We start from the raw sequence: 17,196 nt of genomic DNA, 5'->3' as shown, positions 1-17,196 counted from the left end.
CGAGGAATGAATACGGATAAGAGGCGGTTAAGGGTGTTTGAGGTTTGAATTGGAGATTAAGAGCTCATGAGGTAATCAATTTAACCAATTTTAAGCTAATTACGGCTAAACGATATTCTTGATGATTTGAGCTAATAAAGTTAAATTATGTTAAAAAAATGTTTGTTAGTTGTGTTAATGAAAGTGTTAGATGCCTTAAACAAGCTTTGTATGTAATCCCCATGAGTGGGATCAATCCAATAATAGTTAGGGTCTGAAACCCTAACTAGTGATTATGGTTAATTAATTCATTGGATGCTATATTGGGACGACTTAGGTAGTATAGGATGCCTAATTCATTAATTGATAGGAATTAAGATGTAGAGAATGAAATATATAAATATGATCCATTAAGTGGTTATTTTGACTTAGAGAGTCAAAAACTGTTAATAGACCATGACAAATATGAAGATACTTGTGCATGTTTATAAACATGCTTAAGAGCAAAGAAGATGGATCCAAAATGCATCAATGGTAGAGTAAAAGAAAATGGGATAGTTAATCTTCGCTAACTAATAAGGTGAGTTATTACTCTCTCTTTATCTCTTTAAGTTATTTTATACACTTTATGTATATATGTATATATGTTTATGTATGTTAGAGTCATGTATATGAGCATGACAAAGAGAAAGGAAAGATAGGCTTATATAAATTATAACCATATGTGAGATTAAGTGCTTGTAGTTATACATGTAAGACCATGTACATGAGCATGTATGTATAACCAGAGCATGTGTGTATGTACAAGGAAGGGATATGGGTATTATGAGTAATATCCATAAGAGTAGATAAAAGAAGAATAAGATTATATGAAATATAATCATATGCATGATTGGAGATGAGAAGGGTATTTGTTAATACCCAAGAGATAGTAGAAAGTAACAAAAGATGATTATATGTAGTATAATCATAAGAGTAAGAATGTATGTCTAGACAGTATTGGTATTGTGTAGAATACATATATGTTATTAGACATAGTTAGAAATAAGGTACTTAATGAATTAAGTACTATAAAAGAAATATTAGATGATATCTTGATGAGATAAAGATATAAATTATCCATGGGACAAGTATTATGTGATTAGTCACATAACAAAGATGGAGAGGTAAATATAGAGGTTTCTTTGGGAACAAGAGATAGAGGTTTATTTGGGGACAACAGATAGAGGTTCCTATGGGGACAAAGAGTATGATTCTTTCAGGAATAAATGTATGGTTCCTTCGGGGACAAGAGATGGAGATTTCCTTCGGGAATGAGAGTATGTCCCTACGGGCAAAGAGATGATGATTCCCTTTGGAAATTTAGATAGATGACTCCTGCGGGAATCCATATTGTATATGGCTATAGAAGATAGTGAAAGGTTCCTTGAGAGGAGCAAGATAATATAGTTCTTTATAAGAACTTATAGATAATCCGTGAAGGATTAAGAGCAATGAATCCATGAGAAGATTCAAGAGGGGAAGAAAGATTAAGGATCACGAGGGATCATAAGAAAGAGAAGTATGACCGAATGAGAATACTTTATAATGTAGTGGGATGTTGCTTCCCTTAGAAGATATAGATGATAAAGTATGAGATGTGACTGTTGGGTCTGAATGAGAACAGAATGTTGAGGCATTAGAATTGGGGATGGAGAAGAGAAAGAGCATAGAATAGGTAGAGCAGAGAAGAAACATGGTAAAGAAGAAACAAAGTTAGATACAGATATAGAGTATGAGAAGAGCCTAAGAATAAGCTAAAAGAAGAGTATGAGAAACAAAGTAGATGACAGAGAAAGAGACAGAGGAGACGAGTAAGAGTAAAAAGACAAATTAGAGAAGAAAGACAAAAAAAAAATAGATGAAAGAAGAAATAATAGCAAGACATGTTACTAAAGAAAGAGTATGAGAAGATAAGGAAAAGAAATATAAGAAAAGATAGAAGAATAACTCACCAGACACATTGTGTTTGATTTTGCAGAGATTTTATGTTTTACAGGTTCAAGTAGCAGTAGTCGTGGTACCAAAGGAGAAGACGGGAACACAAGGACAAGACTTAAATAGTAGGTTACTATTTATTGTATTTTTTGTTGTTCCAATTTGTATGTAAGATTTTATTGTAAACAGCTGATTGTCCTTGAAATTTAAGTGTTTTAATTAGAGTAGAATTTCATAATTATAGATTAGATGTTAGAAAATTTGGATCATTACATGTCACCTACGAAAAAGAATTTTACAGGTGCGCAACCTTAGAGCTAATTTCACATTTTTAACCTCGAAATTGGTGGTTATTGCTTAAAAATCTTTAATATTTGTCTAAATCTTGAAAATTCTAAAAGGACTTACCAAAATTTTCTATTTTTTGTTTAATACATGTAATAAAAACAATAAAAGAGAAGACAAACGAAACCACAATCAAACTTTGACAAAAGGATTCCTTTTGCAAAACAAAAACCTGTTGGATTAGAACCAAAGGAAACAGCACAGGAATCATTTTTCTAGTTTTCTCAATAAGAAATTTTAGAATCGTCACATTGTTTAACTACCAACTCACAAATCACTTCACCGATGTTCAAATGAATTGGCCCCTGAAAACGACACACTCCGTCGTAAAGACGCAATAGTGCGGCGGCGGCGTGGTTTATGAATATGAATGTTGGCGCCAAGTTAATCCGGTGGAAATGGAGGTGGACGGGCTCTTTATCTGGCTATCCGTTTATCTTTTCTTCTCACAGACGCCGCACCTTTTGCATCCAGCTACACTCCTACAAATCTAACCCTCCATATCCATTTCGTTCCCCCGACGCTGGTTATTACAAGCCCAAAGCATTTCCGAATACTTTGTACGATTACAATATCAGATTAACTGAGTTAGGTCGCTTTGGGAAAGTCCATGATGCTAGGAAACTGTTTGATGAAATGCCTCAACGAGACATTGTTTCCTACGTTTCTATGATCACCGTCTACATAAAGAACAACGATCTCTTCAGCGCCGAAGCTCTATTCCATACAATTCCAGAGAGAAATATTGTCGCTGATTCTGCAATGATTGATGCTTACACCAAAGCTGGCCGCATGGACGACGCTTGGAGAATCTTTGATCAAATGCCCCGCAGGAACGTCTACTCATGGACCAGTTTGATATCCGGGCTTTTTAGAAATGGACTTGTCAGTGAGGGACAGAAGCTGTTCGATGAAATGCCTGGTAAAAACGTGGTGTCCTGGACCTCGGTGATCTTAGGTTATGCTCATAATGGTTTGATTGATCAAGCTCGGGCTGTTTTTGATCAAACCCCCAACAAAAATGTGGTTGTGTGGACTGCCATGATCAAGGTATACATTGATAATCTCCAAACTGATGAGGCACTTAAACTTTTTAACTCCATGCCACTGCGTAATCTTTACTCATGGAACATAATGATTCAAGGTTGTTTCAACGACAACAGAACTAAAGAAGCTATTGACTTATTCACTTCCATGCCTAAAAGAAATCATGTTTCTTGGACTACAATGGTGACAGGCTTGGCACAAAATAGCTCTACAAAGCTTGCTAGACAATACTTCAATCAGATGCCAAGAAAAGACATAGCTGCATGGAATGCAATGATAACTGCCTATACAAATGAAGGCCTGATGACTGAAGCCAATGAGCTTTTCCATAGAATGCCTGAAAGGAATGTTGTGAGCTGGAATGCAATCATTGGTGGATATGCTAAAGCAGGTCCCAGAGGTGAGTCCTTCAAGCATCTAATCGTTCTACTTCATTCTCACATTAGGCCAAATGAGTGTACTCTCACTTCTGTGTTGACTTCATGTGATGATTGCGTTGACTTATCACAAACTCATTCACTTGCAATACGATTAGGGCTTGAACATGAGATCTCACTTGCTAATTCTCTCATCACAATGTACGCCAAATGTGGAGATCTTGAATCTGCTAAACTTGCTTTTGATACTTTTCACACAAAGGACATAGTCTCATGGACAGCAATGATGTTAGCATATTCAACTCACGGATTTGGTCCTCATGCTATACAAATCTTTGCAAGAATGCTACGATTAGGGTTTCATCCAGATGAAATTACATTCTTAGCCCTGTTAACCGCATGTAGTCATACAGGTCTTGTTGATAAAGGATGGAGGTTCTTTAATTCAATGATGCATGTTTACAATGTGGGACCAAAATCCGAGCACTATGCGTGTCTTGTTGACATTTTAGGTCGAGCTGGTCAACTAGACAAGGCTCTGAAAGTAGTTGACCAAATGCCTCATGATATGAGAGATGTTGCTGTTTTAGGAGCACTATTAGGTGCATGTAAGTTGCATGGTGATGATGTTCTTGCAAGTGAAATAGGACAAAAGGTGATAGATTTTGAACCAAATGAATCAGGAGGGTATGTGTTATTGGCAAATGTTTTTGCAGCATCTGGGAGATGGGAGGAAGTTGCTAAAGTGAGGAGGGAGATGAAGGTTAAAGTGAGTAGTAAATTGCCAGGGTTTAGTCAGGTGTATGTTAAGGGGTGCAATTATGTATTTTTTGTGGGAGATCGATCTCATACTAATTTTCATGAAATTAATGAGATGTTAAGAGACAAGATTCTACCAGAAATGAAACTGAGGTCTAAATGTTATTTTGTGGAGGATTTAATGTGAAATTTAAACAAGGTTTGAGGATTTAATATGAAATTAAGGGTCTTGATGGTTTAGTATATTGATTAAGTCCCACCAAGAACTTGTCTGAGTAAGTTATTACCATTGGACAATATTGGTGAGTAAAATTAAGACAAGGTAACGGACAAAAGTAGGGAGGAGAGAATCTGTTTGTGAAAGATGCCTAAATTGACATGCCATAAAGACAAATACTATTAAATTAAATCCCTCCCTTCCCCTTTTATATCATGTCAATCATACTACCACTAATGTGAGATGTGTGTGTGTGTGTGTGTATATATATATATATATATATATATATATATATATATATAGAGAGAGAGAGAGAGAGAGAGAGAGAGAACCCCATAAGATCAAAAAAAACTATGATTTAGATCAGATGTGGCATAATTGTTGTTATGAACAAAATGGATGGTGTCTTATGTTTTTAATGATCACCATAGGGTATGTAATTTTAAAAACGTCACACAAAGTACAATTCTTCAAATCAATTTCTAAAATATTACTTACATCGTCTAACGATTCAACCAAACAAAAATTGCATGTTTACAAATATTTTTATAAATATACGATATGAATAGTTTCCAATAAACAAAAACAACTACAATAAGGATGAAGAAAAGGCAAAATGTATACATCCGTATTTGTTCTATGAATTTTGAAACAACTTTGTAACAATATTATTCATGCTTTTTTATATAATATGATATTGGTACAAAACACAAACAAACTTTTTGAATCTCCAACACACCGAATCCTTTTACTTTTTATTGGATTTGTGTGGTCCATCAAACTTCCATTTATTGCATTTTCCTTTGTTGTTGGAGTTTGTTTTCTTTTCTTCAACCATGTGAAGAGATGTCTATCCAATTCAATTTTACCTTTACTTTTGTCATTTTCTTGTACCGCAAAAAAATCTCCAATGAGCAAATGACACTAAACAAATGAGAATTTTTATTATTATTTTATTTTTTTATTTTTTTTTGTGTTTCAATGTACCGTTGTATCTTTCCAAGATGGAGGTAATTTACCAATCACACTAGACACAACAATGGATTCATTCATATTTATTTTTTGTAGTGTGAATTGATCCAAAATGCAAATGACTTCACTAAATTGTTTACCAAAAACTTCTGTGAAGAAACAAAATCTTCTAAGAATATTTTGATTCAAGGTAATTTCACAATCTCTTCGTACTTTTTGCATTTTAGTAAATATCGGATAAGAAATTAGATATATCCTTTATAATATGTCATCAGTATGTGTAATCATCTTTCTACCACATACCCATCCTCCTTACATATTGTATCGTTTATAATATGTTCTTTGTATGTGTAATCATCTTTCTACCAAAATACTCATCCTCCTTACATATTGTAGTGTCTCGTCTTCCACAATTTCTAGCATCGGGGTAGACTAGACATATACTACTTATATATTTTTAAACAAAAAGCGCATTTTATCTACCGGCGTTAGGTATCAGTGTCTTTGAACTTTTCCAACTTCGCAAACTTTGAAGTCAAGTCCTTGATAAATTCGACCTTAGTTACCAACAGAGATATCAATATAATTGTTAGAAAATAGGATTCAATAACATGGGTTTGGTAGATAAGAATGTGGATATCACATGGGTTGTGTATATTCACTTTTGGTGTTGATATTTTTTTGCTATGTATGTGATACTGAGACATTCAATGTGGGACAATACATTAGGACTCTCTTGTGTTTTTGGTACAAAGCTTTGAAAAGTTTTTGGTACAAAACACAAAGCAATATAGATTGTTAGATTACGTAAGAGAGTCTTGGGATTAGTTGCCAACTTGGATTTTTCTATCTAAATAGGCATGGAAATTCCTTCTTTGAGTTGCCCTTTTGTGATCATGGTGTGGAGTCGGTGAACCGTTTATTTTTCTCGTGTCCGGTTGCTTTGGCCATTATGGACCGAGTTTTGTGTTGGCGGGTTATAGATATTCATGGTTTTTTTTTGTATTGGTTTACTTGGTTTGAAGGTCTTTGAATTCGGAAGGTTGTTAAGGAGTTCTTGGAGGCAGTTTTCCTTATTATATGGTGGCACATTTTGGGTTTTAAAGAACAAAGTTCTTTTTTCTTAAATTCAACATAAGAGAGTTTTTATTTTTAAAATATTGTCACTCAAGCGTATTTTTGGTGTCGAAATAGGTATAAGAGGTCGTTTAGCTAAGTTAGTTGACTTCAAAACCATATGTCGATTATTTTGTAATGGTTTGGTTGTTTTGATCTAGCTACTTGCTAGATTTGTTTTACTAAAGTCTTTTTCATTCTAAAAAAATCATAAGAATTATAAGAGAAATATTAGTATATATGTACTCATTTGTCTGGAAATTTGATTAGGTTGATGAAATTTTTTGAAAAAAACTATCTTGCTTGAGTTGCTGGTAGAATTACTCAAACAATCAACTTCACTCGAAGCTGTCTAAATAGCTTGGATTGTCGAGACAGCTTGGTTCCAGGTTGTCTAGGCAGCGTTGGCTAGTAGGCAGTTTGGTTTTCAAAGCTATTAGGCAGCTTGAATTGTGCCTCCTAATGAGACCCAAACTCACCTATTTCTTTAACTTTACTTCCATCTGAGCATGTTTTCTATATCACTTTAAGTGGTTATGTCCCTTGGATCCCGCAAAGGTCCTTCCCATGACCCTTACATTTTGTTGTGTTCGGGGTTAAAATCATCTTATATACAAATATACATTCCGCACCCTCTACTTTGTTTTAAATAAAAGATTTTATCATCGATAATCATATTAATTTCAATTACATAAGAGGATCCATACCACTAAAATCAGTAATTTAAATGATAAATCAAATCATTGCTAAGATATCACTGTAGTTATTTTAAAAATAGTTTAATAGTCAAATGTTTTAAATGAATTTTTTATGTTTGAGAATATGGATATAGTTATAAACTTTGTAAATTTATCTCTTGTGAGAAATTTTATATAATAAGTTTTTGTTAAATATCATTTGTACAATCCCCCCCCCCCCCCCTACCACTAAAATCAGTAATTTAAATGATAAATCAAATCATTACTAAGATATCACAGGTAGTTATTTTAAAAATAGTTCAATGGTCAAAATGAATTTTTTATGTTTGAGAATATGGATATAGTTATAAACTTTATAAATTTATCTCTTGTGAGAAATTTTATATAATAAGTTTTTGTTAAATATCATTTGTACATTCCCTCCCTCCCTCCCTCCCTCCCTTTCTCTCCGATAATAGAGTTTTGGGTAACATTCATAAATGATTTTGTTGCTATTATAAATGTTACACTTTTTAGCCTACTCTTGCTATCTATTTGACCCAAAGGGCAAAGGCTAAAAACACGTTGTTGGGTACATCACTGTATTGGTCAAAGTAGTGTTTGATTTGACAAATTTTTTTATTTCATCAACATTTTATAAATACATATATCATTTAATTTAATAATTCAATATTGTTAAATTATAATTGAATAAATTGTTGCATTTAGAAAATTCTTTATCACAAACTTTTTATCATCATTTAAATTTATAAGTTTTATTTTTCACAGTTAATTTTTAGACTATAAGAAATAATCAATTGAGAAAAATAAATAAAGAAATAAAGAAAAAGCAGAAAGGAAGAAAGGAAGAGGGAGTGCTATTTATTTATGCCTAAAATAGAAACAAAATTTACAAAAGAATATGGTTTTATTGGGTAAGAATAATAATAAAAACAGCAGCAAATTACAATTATACAAATTGATATAATAAATTATAAAAATTGATGGAAGCATTTTAACCCAGGTGAAGTTGATTATGAACCACCATTGGTGCGTGGACTTTCTTTCTTTCTTACAGGAGTTAAAGAGGAAGGCGAAGAAGACGCAACAGCCCTGATCTACAACCGCCTGCTTCTTCTCGTTGAGTTCGTTTCCTTCAGATTCAGTAATTTTTTCGAAATCTCGTTGATTCGTTACAACACCTTACGACGTCGACGTCTCAGGCCGGTATGTCGCGTCTTCATTGTCTTCTCCATTTGATTTCTTCTTTAATCGTAGAGCTATATCGTTAATAGCAGCATACCTAGATATCTTCAAGTGATGTGGATTTTCACGAAACTAGCTAAACTCCGTCCACTGCACTTCAACCCTAACTGAGTGTCTGATTGTGTAATTTGTATACGAGCTCGATTTTCGGAGATGCACTTCCGTAATCATACACGTTCTTTTATTTTCTGAAGGTATAGAGGTCGATGACGAGTCCTTTTTATTGCAAGAAGTGGTCTATTGTTGATCTTCATTTCCAGTTTTTAAGGTGTTTTAGGCATTGTCACTGTTGTTTGTTAGCTTTACACAATTCTGCCTGGTTTATAAATGAAACTTGTGTGGTTGATAAGTTTTAGTTATGAAAGGGTTTTAGAGGTGGATTGAAGTTGATACTTGGAATGGAAAAATGTTAGTTGTTGATATGTATCTAATCGTTAATCCTCTTTCATTGAGAGAGAGCCTTGTACAACACTATGACCTAGTTATGAAATGAGTTGATGGAATTTTTTGATCTAAATTTTGTGTGACTGATTTTGAATTTGATGAGTGAGTTGTGTTGTTGATTACAGGGTGGTTGTGGTTCAATTGTAGGTCTGAAGAGCACAGTATGTCTTGATCATCTATCCATCATCATGGACATGGTGAATGGAAGTAATGGTATGAACAACAACAACAACAACAATAGCAGCAGCCAGAGTCTAGCCTCTAAGCAACGACTTCGTTGGACACATGAGCTTCATGAACGTTTTGTTGATGCTGTGGCACAACTTGGTGGCCCAGATAGTGAGTCACTTTCATCTTCATCTTCATCTTCTTTAAAATCTTGCCTTTTTTTATCAGCTAGCTATGTAAAGAATTTATGGGAAGACCAAAGGTTATGTATGTTGTTGAGAGGAATTTAATTGATTTCCTTTTCTTTTTGTTTTTGTTTTTTCAGGGGCTACTCCAAAAGGTGTACTGAGAGTTATGGGTGTGCAAGGTCTAACAATTTATCATGTAAAGAGCCATTTGCAGGTAAGTGGAAATGTTTACAGATACAGATATGATTGCATACTTGCATTTGTAATGGTATTTTTTTTTGTTGACATCTATCTATGTATGTAATGGTAACTGTAAGTGTTATTTATACAGAAATATCGGCTTGCAAAGTATCTCCCTGACTCCTCTTCTGAAGGTATATATTATATTATATAATCCAGTTAAACCAAGCTGTTGACTAATGTGATAAGTGGATGCTGATTATTTTGGTGAAACTAATATGTGTATGATATATGGTAGGAAAAACATTTGACCAGAAGGAATCGGGTGATATGGTTTCCAGTTTGGATGGGTCATCGTTAGTATTATTCTCCTTCTCTCCTGTTTTGTTTCAATTCCAGCAATCACTTGTGTAGTGAATTAAATATTAGGTGTTTTGTTTTGTTTTGTTTTGTGTTGTAAAAACAGTGGTATGCAAATCACAGAAGCACTGAAACTGCAGATGGAGGTCCAAAAGCGACTGCATGAGCAATTGGAGGTGGTTATATATCTATATTTTCTTTTCTATAAATTATTTGCTGGTTTTTGTCAAGTGAAGATTAGTAAAAGTGTGGTGGTTGTGTATGATACATTATTTACAGGTGCAAAGACAACTTCAGTTACGGATAGAAGCCCAAGGGAAGTACCTCAAGAAGATAATCGAAGAGCAACAGAAACTTGGTGGTGGTGTTGCTGGTATAGACCCACAAGAATCTGATAATAACAATAATAATCAAACTCAGCCTGCAAACAGCATTTCCATAGATGAACCATTAACGCCTGATGATGAGTCATCTGGTGGTGGTGGTGGTGGTGGTGGTGGTGAGAGCCCAAAAGAGGATCAAGAGAGGTCAATGAAGAAGCGACGAGTCAACATGGATACAGCAGTCAAACCGGGAACAGCTTTGGGGCTGAACCACCAGATATTGGAGTCAAGCTTTACCACCACCACCACCACTATGCCACCATACCAGCATCACCAACAACAGCAATCAGGAGGTTTCCAATTTGGTACTTCATCGATTGACAATCAACAAGATTAGGTCGGTAGGGCGGATTAAGATTGATTCATGTAATGTTAATGTGTGTCAAAAGGGGTTCTTTTTTCTTTCTTTCTAAAAAGAATGGTGATGATGAATTCATATGTTTGGAGTAGGACTTTTTTGTATTGTACTAATACTGCATTTTTTTTTCAAAAAAAAAAAAAGGTTTAATTTAGAATTGGGTTTTCATCTTTTACTAGTAGTGGTTGTTACACAAGAATAGAAATACAAATTTGCAAATGGTACATTACATGTTTACATATTACATACTACATGTGTTAGTTAGAAAAGCTAGGGAGTGGGGAGTGGGACCTACAAAGAATACAACATATGATGGAGTATAACCAAATTCAAGATGAATGATTCCTCCTATGCCTGACACGTTTCAAAATACAGAGTCGCAAGCGCTGACTAAGGGCCTCTAGTTTTTCCAGCTTTTCACGTCCAGATGATTTCTTTACTACTTTCTTCTTTTCTTCAGCTTCAGCTGCAGCTGCATTTTTATGTTTACTCGTCGTTCGAAGTGGTGTTGCAAGCACCTTCAATCTTACCTACAACAATTCAACAATCATATATATATATATATATATATATATATATATATATATATATATATATATATATATATATATATATATATCATCAAAATCATGTTTCTATGTGTGTGTGTGTGTGTGTGTGAAAGAGAGAGAGAGAAGCAACCAGGTGATTGTCGTTGGATGATGTTGAGCAATCTGGAAAAGGTTCAACATCACTCCCCAGAGAGGAGCATCTTCCCCAGCTCTCTCTATTTGAGCTTGTATACGAACAAGACTCCTGCAATTGTGGTTGTGCTGCTTCCGTATTTACATCGTTCGCCTTCTGCACACATGACATCACATGACATGAGGATAACAACAAATTATTACAATTTTTTTACAAAATGAATGATTTTAAAAGTTAAAGAAGAGTTGTCATGAGTTACCTTAAAAAGCGGGGGCATAATTCCAGTTCCATGAAGATAATCCTCAACCGAATCCGTGGTTAAAATGGTAGGTGGGGCAGATGAAGTGCTTGCACTGCCACTCTCCATACCCAAACCTTGCCCTTTCCCCCCGATTATCTCATACAACAAACTCTGATCACAACACAACAAATGTTTATTATATATATATATATATATATATATATATATATATATATATATATATATATATATATATCATAAACAAGAGAAATAAAAAAGCTATTCAGTTTAAACTACCTCTTCTATACCAGCAGCATCAACTTGAAGATCTCCCAAATCATAATACTTCTCATATTTTGTTGAACATGAAGGTGATAACTGAGGAGGGTGAAGAACATTGTGAAAGAATATGGAGACGGAGTCATAGTAAAACTGTGGCCTAGATGAGTTGTGATCCCCATCAAACTTTATCACATTTTTATCTCCCTAAAATCATCATCAATAACAATATGTCAAAATGTATAATATATTATTATTTTTTTTAATAACTATTTAAGGATATGTTCATACTGCATAGGAGTTAGAAATGAGGTCGGAGTGGTGGGGTTGTATAAACTTGTCCCCTTTTGCGTGTCCAAATAAAGCAGGAATAAATGTTTTTGGTGCAACCTTCAATGCATTTATATCCATAATATCGAATTTTGCCTTCTTCTGAATCACTCTACGCATGTATTGCAGAGCTACTTTCACCTGTCAATAAATTTAATTTTAATTATATATCATATATCATATATGATTATTAAAAACAATAACCATACTCATATGCACAAGAAACATTAGCCTACCGTGAATTTAGGAAGCCGAATTTTGTACACATCAACAAGTTCCATCATTAGATTAAATAAATTAGAAAAAGCACTATCCAACACCATTCCAGCTATAGAAGGGTCCTCAGCTCCATACAGTAAGCTGCATCATATCAGATTGATAAAAATAAAAAAAAAAAAATTCAGTTTGATCCATGGGCAGTAAATTTAACACCTAGGCTGTTAACTTGAACAACACAGGGACCAAAAAAGGCTATACTCAGTCAGGGACGAAATGGTAATTTACTAACTCTAAATATTTTCAACAAGACAATAATAAATAAAGATTAAAGAGTACCTGGTAACTGCACCCATAGAGCGTCCCCATAGACCAATACGAGATATTTGTTCATTGCTTCTTAGATACGACACAACAACCTTCAAGTCATCACTCTGAAATTAAATTAATAAACACATATATATTTATATAGAAAGAAAATAAAGAATATAAGTAAAAAAAATAAATACAAGAATGGAGAGTGTATAATTATAATATACCTCATGCCAACCCAGGCTGACATAATTACCATCAGATAACCCGGAACCCGAAAAATCAAGAGTGAAAACAGTAATATTTGATGGTAGAAGAATCACAGCAGCCTCATTTGCATCCGCCCTGCATCCACTACACGAGTGGGTCCCACAGATGACAAATAAGTTTCTTATATACATTTAACGAAAAACATTTAATTAAACTGAAAGAGAAAAACCTGTTTCCATGGCAGTATATGACACAAGGAAGAGAAGTATTATCTGGGAAGGGTGAAGGCATGTAATGGCTACACCTTAATATATGCCCTCTACCATTTCTGAGCTGAAATTTAAATAATAATAATAATAATAATAATATGATTCAGAAAGTTTATTATGGTAATTTTGCTAAACTTAAATCCCAATAATTAATGTAATGTAAATACTAAGTAAGTTGTGGATATATCATATATATATATATATATATATATATATATATATATATATATATATATATATATATATATGCATATGTCCATACTTGCCTCAAGGTCTTGTCTTTTGTATTTCCTTCCAGCAAGAGTGAAGTCTTTCTCCCATAAATACTGATCAGGATTATAATCAGCCCTGTTTCATCAACATCATCAATTGCTATTCAGTCATAATAATTGTGCAGAATTATCTTTTATTCTTTTTAAATAATAGTTCCATGAATGTGTTGGTCTTGTTCAACCATGACCTTTTGTAACATCCTTAAATTTTATGATGATAAAGAACTTGTTTAAGTTAAGTAAGCATGATTCGATTGTCAATGGTATAATTAAATGTATAAGTTATGAACTGGAGAGTTGTAAAATATGTGTAAAAGGACTTAAATTGTGCCAAGTCCATAAAATTGTTCATCTTGAAAACATCAATTGGATGTTCAAATCAAGACAATATATGTAAAAGAAGTAGCCAATGTGAGAAGTATGCTTAAGTTAAAGGTTTGATAAATAAAGACTCTATCATATATACAGGTACCAAGCTACAGGTGATGACAAATTTTGAAATATCCAAGATTATTTTAAGATGGTATCATTATAATGGCATAAGTATGAACAAGTATCATATGTGGTCTGTATAACATGATGTTATGATTAAGCCAAAGTATTAAGTATAACCTTAAAAAGCTGGTGCAAGTAAAGAATGAGAAAAAGGTAATGAATTTGTTGACAAGGGTGTATCTATGTATGTATCAGGGACTAGATGCGCTATGATTGCCTTGAGTTTTTATTCAAGGTAAGTGTTATTGCTGTTTTCTATTGTCAAATGTTGACAAGGGTGTTACCCTTTTAATATTTAGTACCTTGTCAATTGTTATATTTCTTAATCAGCATGGTACCTGTCTATGAAATATATCTAACCTAGAGTAGGAGATTCAGATTATATATGTAACCATTGACAGGATCAGAAGTCTGTAAGCATCAGATCTGGTATATATTTCTTGTACTTCATAGTGAGGTTAAACTTTCATTTATATACAAAATGCAACCTAAATAGGGAAACTAAAAACAAGTAACACTAAGATGCCATGAAACCCTAAACTATAAATACTATATCTAAGAGAATTCTGCAAGCATTATATGGGATGATATTGTTATTACAGAAGATAACAGAGAAGGAATTGTTGCTCTAAACTGTTTCATTCAGAAAGCATGAAACATAGGTTTTTATCAAGAAGATAATTTGAGGAAGGATGTTGCTTACTACTGACTTTTGTTTAAGAAAAACTGAGTAGGGTTTCTTCGAAAAAAGCAGGAAAGGATAGAGCTAACAGCTATGAAGGCTTTCACAAGGAAATGAAGGAATGACCATAAAGAGTTGCTTATGAAGGGCTTTGGGTTAGTTTGGGGAGTTCATAAGATGATAAAAGAAACTCCCAAGAACAGATCTGCAATATCATGGATACGAAGCTACACATAGTGAAGTATTCCAATCCGTTTTACATATCCTATGCTATGTTTGGCAAATAATTATCGATACCTAATATGCTTCCAAAAAGATGTGGAACAAAGTTCTTAAAATAAAGTAAACCATAATCATGAGTCAAAACGGAAAGCGTATCCATACCTGGGAGGTCGAATGACAAAATTGATGAACTGATCAATCATATCGTCGGAAAGTTAAGGCGGAGAGTAGTATAGAACCACTCCGCCCAATGAACAAGGGCGGAGGACGAATGCTCCCTTTGACCCACCAGGAAACCTAGCAGGAACTCAGATGCGTGTGTATCTAGGGATCATTTGGGCGTAGTAATTGAGGATGAGTGACACAATTTCTGGTGCAAACGTCTGTAATGAAGGATTTTGTGGGTGAGCGAGGGGTAGACGATGAGTAATCCGATTGTGGAAGTACAGCAAGAATGACCATTGGAGTTGGACTGTTAATTTGGGAAGGGAAATACGACCATGTGGCCCATGTTCTGTTATAAGTAAGTAATTTCATTAAAGTTATGCCAACTCAATTATCCAGAAACTCAAAAGAGTAAACTACAAAAGTACAATACAGGTTTATTTCATTCATTACTTTTCATATTTTTGGTTTAAATTTTTTTTTTGGATAATGACAAACATGACTATTGGACTTTATGATGATCAAAATACAGAAAGGTAAATCAATTTTTATCCATTTATGAAAGTGAATATCATTTCTGAAATAGGCATTTTGGATTTCAATAATATATTTTTAATGTATAATATATATTTTTCAATTTGCATGAAATATATTTCAAAAAAATATTTATTTTAACTCTCAAATAGAAATAGAAATATTGTCATTTTCTCAACTAAATGACATCTTTTATGTCTTGCATCATTATCTACTTCATTTTGCTATTGTTTTTTTAACTTTTTGTTAGAATGTGATATTTAAAAAAAAAAAAAAAAAAAAAAACAAAAACAAAAGATTTTCTTGAAATTTAAGATTTTGAATCTGGTTTTGAAATTTTAAATTACGTTTTTTATGTCCATAAACTAGCTCTTGATTTACTAAAGCTCTTTGAAATGTCATGAGTTTGATTCATTAAGTAGGATTGAAACATAATTGCCGATGATCTATGTTTAGTAAAACATTGGTGAGAATTTGAAGTTTATTTGACTTTTATGGGATTTAATGGAATTGTATTGCTCAAAAGTCAAAACTTTGGATCATCACACTTGAGCCATAAATCCTTGTGTAATTATGTTTTCAAAAGAATACTAACATGTTTAGAATGTCATTTGATTAAATAGAAGCCATTTAGATCTATCAGTAGAAACCATTTAGGAACAATATGGATGATCTATTAAATCAAATGAAGTTCATGGATTAACTTAGGTCTCGTTTGATAGTTGTTGACTTAGAAAGTACTGACTGGGAAATGTCTGTTTGGGTAAGAAATCCTGACTGAGTAAGAAACCATATTGTTTGATTGTACATCTGACTAAATGTGCCGACTAATGAAAAATGACCATTTTACCTGTTGTTTTATACAATGATAGATGAAATTGATGAAAATTATAAAAACATACATTTTAAGCACAAATTTGATTCAACATTTAGAACAAACATACATATAATATTTTGTATCCAAAATACCCCTGTTCATGAAAATGCCATAAATAACAAAACAAATCAACAATATACCAATTAGCAACTTAGAACTTTTTAAGCTGATCAACAAGCAGTTTAGTGATTACAAAACCATTAATGATCACTTATATCAAATTAACACCGATTAAATTCTAGACATTTGGATCATCAAAACCTTAAATTCTTCCATTCAAATTCCAACTCCATTTACCTAACATGAGTCTTGATAACTTCCAGGCATTGATCGACGGATGATATTGTTCTCAAGAAAAGGTGTTTGGGAACTCATCTTTCTTGCTCATTCTCATTCCTCCATAAGCTTACCATTAAAGCAAGTTATATCTTTGATGCTCAAAACAAATGGTTTTATGACTTTATTTTTGGTAGAATAATAGGATCAACTACAATCTAAAACAAAAGAATAAACTAAAAACAAACAGTAAAACAATATTCTTAACTTCACCATAACATTTATCAAGATCAAGATTAACAAGAAAGTCAATCCAACA

General features: G+C 33.3%; 3 protein-coding genes across 5 annotated transcripts; 2 read left to right on the top strand and 1 right to left on the bottom strand.

Moving 5' to 3' along the window:
* Nucleotides 1–2,452: 2,452 nt before the first annotated feature.
* On the top strand, nucleotides 2,453–4,945 carry LOC145063449 (uncharacterized). The gene has a single exon (XM_079011055.1). The coding sequence runs from the start codon at nucleotides 2,662–2,664 to the stop codon at nucleotides 4,669–4,671; it is 2,010 nt and encodes a 669-aa protein (XP_078867181.1). The 5' UTR covers nucleotides 2,453–2,661; the 3' UTR covers nucleotides 4,672–4,945.
* Nucleotides 4,946–8,473: 3,528 nt separating this feature from the next.
* LOC145061085 (myb family transcription factor PHL7-like) lies at nucleotides 8,474–10,926 on the top strand. Of its 2 annotated transcripts, none has more exons than XM_079008463.1 (7): nucleotides 8,474–8,693; nucleotides 9,324–9,515; nucleotides 9,670–9,746; nucleotides 9,864–9,906; nucleotides 10,011–10,068; nucleotides 10,179–10,248; nucleotides 10,352–10,926. In XM_079008463.1, exons 2-7 carry the CDS (start codon nucleotides 9,365–9,367, stop codon nucleotides 10,790–10,792), a joined length of 840 nt encoding a protein of 279 aa, XP_078864589.1. In that variant the 5' UTR covers nucleotides 8,474–8,693; nucleotides 9,324–9,364; the 3' UTR covers nucleotides 10,793–10,926. The 2 variants fall into 2 exon arrangements, with proteins under 2 accessions (XP_078864589.1, XP_078864590.1); XM_079008464.1 differs by having other exon boundaries at nucleotides 8,481–8,693; nucleotides 9,302–9,515.
* Nucleotides 10,927–11,014: 88 nt separating this feature from the next.
* On the bottom strand, nucleotides 11,015–15,524 carry LOC145061084 (alpha/beta-Hydrolases superfamily protein). 2 transcript variants are annotated; one of them, XM_079008462.1, is made up of 11 exons: nucleotides 15,188–15,524; nucleotides 13,621–13,702; nucleotides 13,315–13,418; nucleotides 13,103–13,229; nucleotides 12,903–12,997; nucleotides 12,584–12,707; nucleotides 12,309–12,488; nucleotides 12,036–12,224; nucleotides 11,757–11,909; nucleotides 11,495–11,650; nucleotides 11,015–11,343 (listed from the first exon to the last, which is right to left on the bottom strand). In XM_079008462.1, the coding sequence occupies exons 1-11, from the start codon at nucleotides 15,226–15,228 to the stop codon at nucleotides 11,143–11,145; spliced, it is 1,452 nt and encodes a 483-aa protein (XP_078864588.1). In that variant the 5' UTR covers nucleotides 15,229–15,524; the 3' UTR covers nucleotides 11,015–11,142. The 2 variants fall into 2 exon arrangements, with proteins under 2 accessions (XP_078864588.1, XP_078864587.1); XM_079008461.1 differs by having other exon boundaries at nucleotides 11,495–11,653; nucleotides 15,188–15,523.
* Nucleotides 15,525–17,196: the final 1,672 nt, after the last annotated feature.

This window comes from Lactuca serriola, chromosome 7 (assembly GCF_051521515.1).
Source record: "Lactuca serriola cultivar US96UC23 chromosome 7, Lser_US96UC23_V15, whole genome shotgun sequence".
NCBI classification, from domain to species: Eukaryota; Viridiplantae; Streptophyta; class Magnoliopsida; order Asterales; family Asteraceae; genus Lactuca; species Lactuca serriola.
The sequence above is the reverse complement of the archived record's forward strand: the minus strand, read 5'-3'. Positions and strand labels throughout refer to the sequence as shown.

Excerpts from the sequence above, each read along its gene's own strand:
- LOC145063449 (XM_079011055.1), top strand. The coding sequence starts at position 2,662 with ATGAATATGAATGTTGGCGCCAAGTTAATCCGGTGGAAATGGAGGTGG.
- LOC145061085 (XM_079008463.1), top strand. The coding sequence starts at position 9,365 with ATGGACATGGTGAATGGAAGTAATGGTATGAACAACAACAACAACAAC. Across the intron at positions 9,907-10,010 it reads CCCTGACTCCTCTTCTGAAG|GAAAAACATTTGACCAGAAG; the intron begins GTATATATTATA and ends GATATATGGTAG. Across the intron at positions 10,249-10,351 it reads GACTGCATGAGCAATTGGAG|GTGCAAAGACAACTTCAGTT; the intron begins GTGGTTATATAT and ends CATTATTTACAG.
- LOC145061084 (XM_079008461.1), bottom strand. The coding sequence starts at position 15,228 with ATGATTGATCAGTTCATCAATTTTGTCATTCGACCTCCCAG. Across the intron at positions 13,230-13,314 it reads ATATACTGCCATGGAAACAG|TGGATGCAGGGCGGATGCAA; the intron begins GTTTTTCTCTTT and ends CCACTCGTGTAG. Across the intron at positions 12,998-13,102 it reads TCAGCCTGGGTTGGCATGAG|AGTGATGACTTGAAGGTTGT; the intron begins GTATATTATAAT and ends ATTTAATTTCAG.